At 36.7% G+C, this 1,178-nt stretch overlaps 1 protein-coding gene across 1 annotated transcript; it reads right to left on the bottom strand.

Moving 5' to 3' along the window:
- Positions 1-239: 239 nt before the first annotated feature.
- LOC107660491 (zinc finger protein 628-like) lies at positions 240-879 on the bottom strand (the record flags this gene model as incomplete). Its single annotated transcript, XM_016449810.1, has 2 exons — positions 484-879; positions 240-312 (listed from the first exon to the last, which is right to left on the bottom strand). Coding segments are annotated over exons 1-2 (450 nt in total), but the record flags the coding sequence as incomplete, so codon positions are not given.
- Between the last annotated feature and the right edge of the window lie 299 nt (positions 880-1,178).

Genomic DNA, 1,178 nt, shown 5'->3' with positions numbered 1-1,178 from the left:
TATATGTATATGTATATGTATATATAGATAGATAGCTAAAAAAAAAAAGCACTGGACAGCTGAATTAAACCATTTTAAATATGTCTACTTTTGTCAAATAGAAAATATATTTAGGCTTATCTATTCACTTTTCTTTTTAATAAATACATTGATAATTGATTCTTTCATTTTATTTTGAGGTGGAACTCATATGAAGATTAACCTATAAATCTGAATCTGAATCATAAAGACAGCCTCACCTGCAGAAGAGAAGAGCGTTTGAATGCTTTACCACAGTCATCACACTTATAAGGTTTCTCTCCAGAATGAGACCTTAAACAACACACAAAGCAATTTTATTAAGGAACTTGTGGTAAACAGCATATAACATAACAAAAAAAAAGTCACCAAGGAATCACATCTTTATACATTATACAATACACAATATTCAAGATTTTGTGACCGTGCATGTCAACCCATATGTAGAATCAGTTGACCTCTCACCTCTGGTGGTATAGTAGGGCAGATGAGCCTTTAAAGGCCTTAGGGCAAAGGTTACAGCGATATGGCCTCTCATTGTTATGGCTTCTCTGATGATGTGCCAGTCTGGATGACCACTTAAAACTCTTGCCACAGTCCAAACACTGGAATGGATGCTCTGGGTTTTGAGCCACTGTTGCAACAGGGGGTGTTGACGATGTCACAATGTCACCTGTGAGCCCGACGGTTCCTGACTCTTTGCCCTCTTCTTCTCCCTTCTCTCCATCCTCCTCTCCATCCTCTACGGAGGGGAGGAGGGAAGGAAAGGGAGAGCGGGAGGAGGATGTCTGAGAAGGTAAGAGTTCAGTTTGGACCACCAGAGTAGCAACAGTGTTGGCCATCACAACTGGTGAGAAAAAGTTGGGCTTTGATAATTCTAATAATAAATCAGCATATTAGAATGATTTCTTAAGGATCATGTGACACTTTATACTGGAGTAATGACTGATGGAAATTCAGCTTTGCATCACAGAAATCAATTATATTTTAAAGTATATTAAAATAGAAACCATTGTTTTTTATTGTAATAACATTTTGCAAGATTACTGTTTTTTTTTCTGCATTTTTGATCAAATAAATGCAGCCTTGAAGAGCATAAGAGACTTCTTTAAAAACATTACAAGTCTTACTGATCCCAAACTTTTGAGCGGTAGTGTATA

The sequence above is a fragment of the Sinocyclocheilus anshuiensis genome, unplaced genomic scaffold (genome assembly GCF_001515605.1).
Source record: "Sinocyclocheilus anshuiensis isolate Anshui unplaced genomic scaffold, SAMN03320099.WGS_v1.1 scaffold2542, whole genome shotgun sequence".
NCBI classification, from domain to species: domain Eukaryota; kingdom Metazoa; phylum Chordata; class Actinopteri; order Cypriniformes; family Cyprinidae; genus Sinocyclocheilus; species Sinocyclocheilus anshuiensis.
This window is presented reverse-complemented; position numbering and strand designations above follow the sequence as displayed.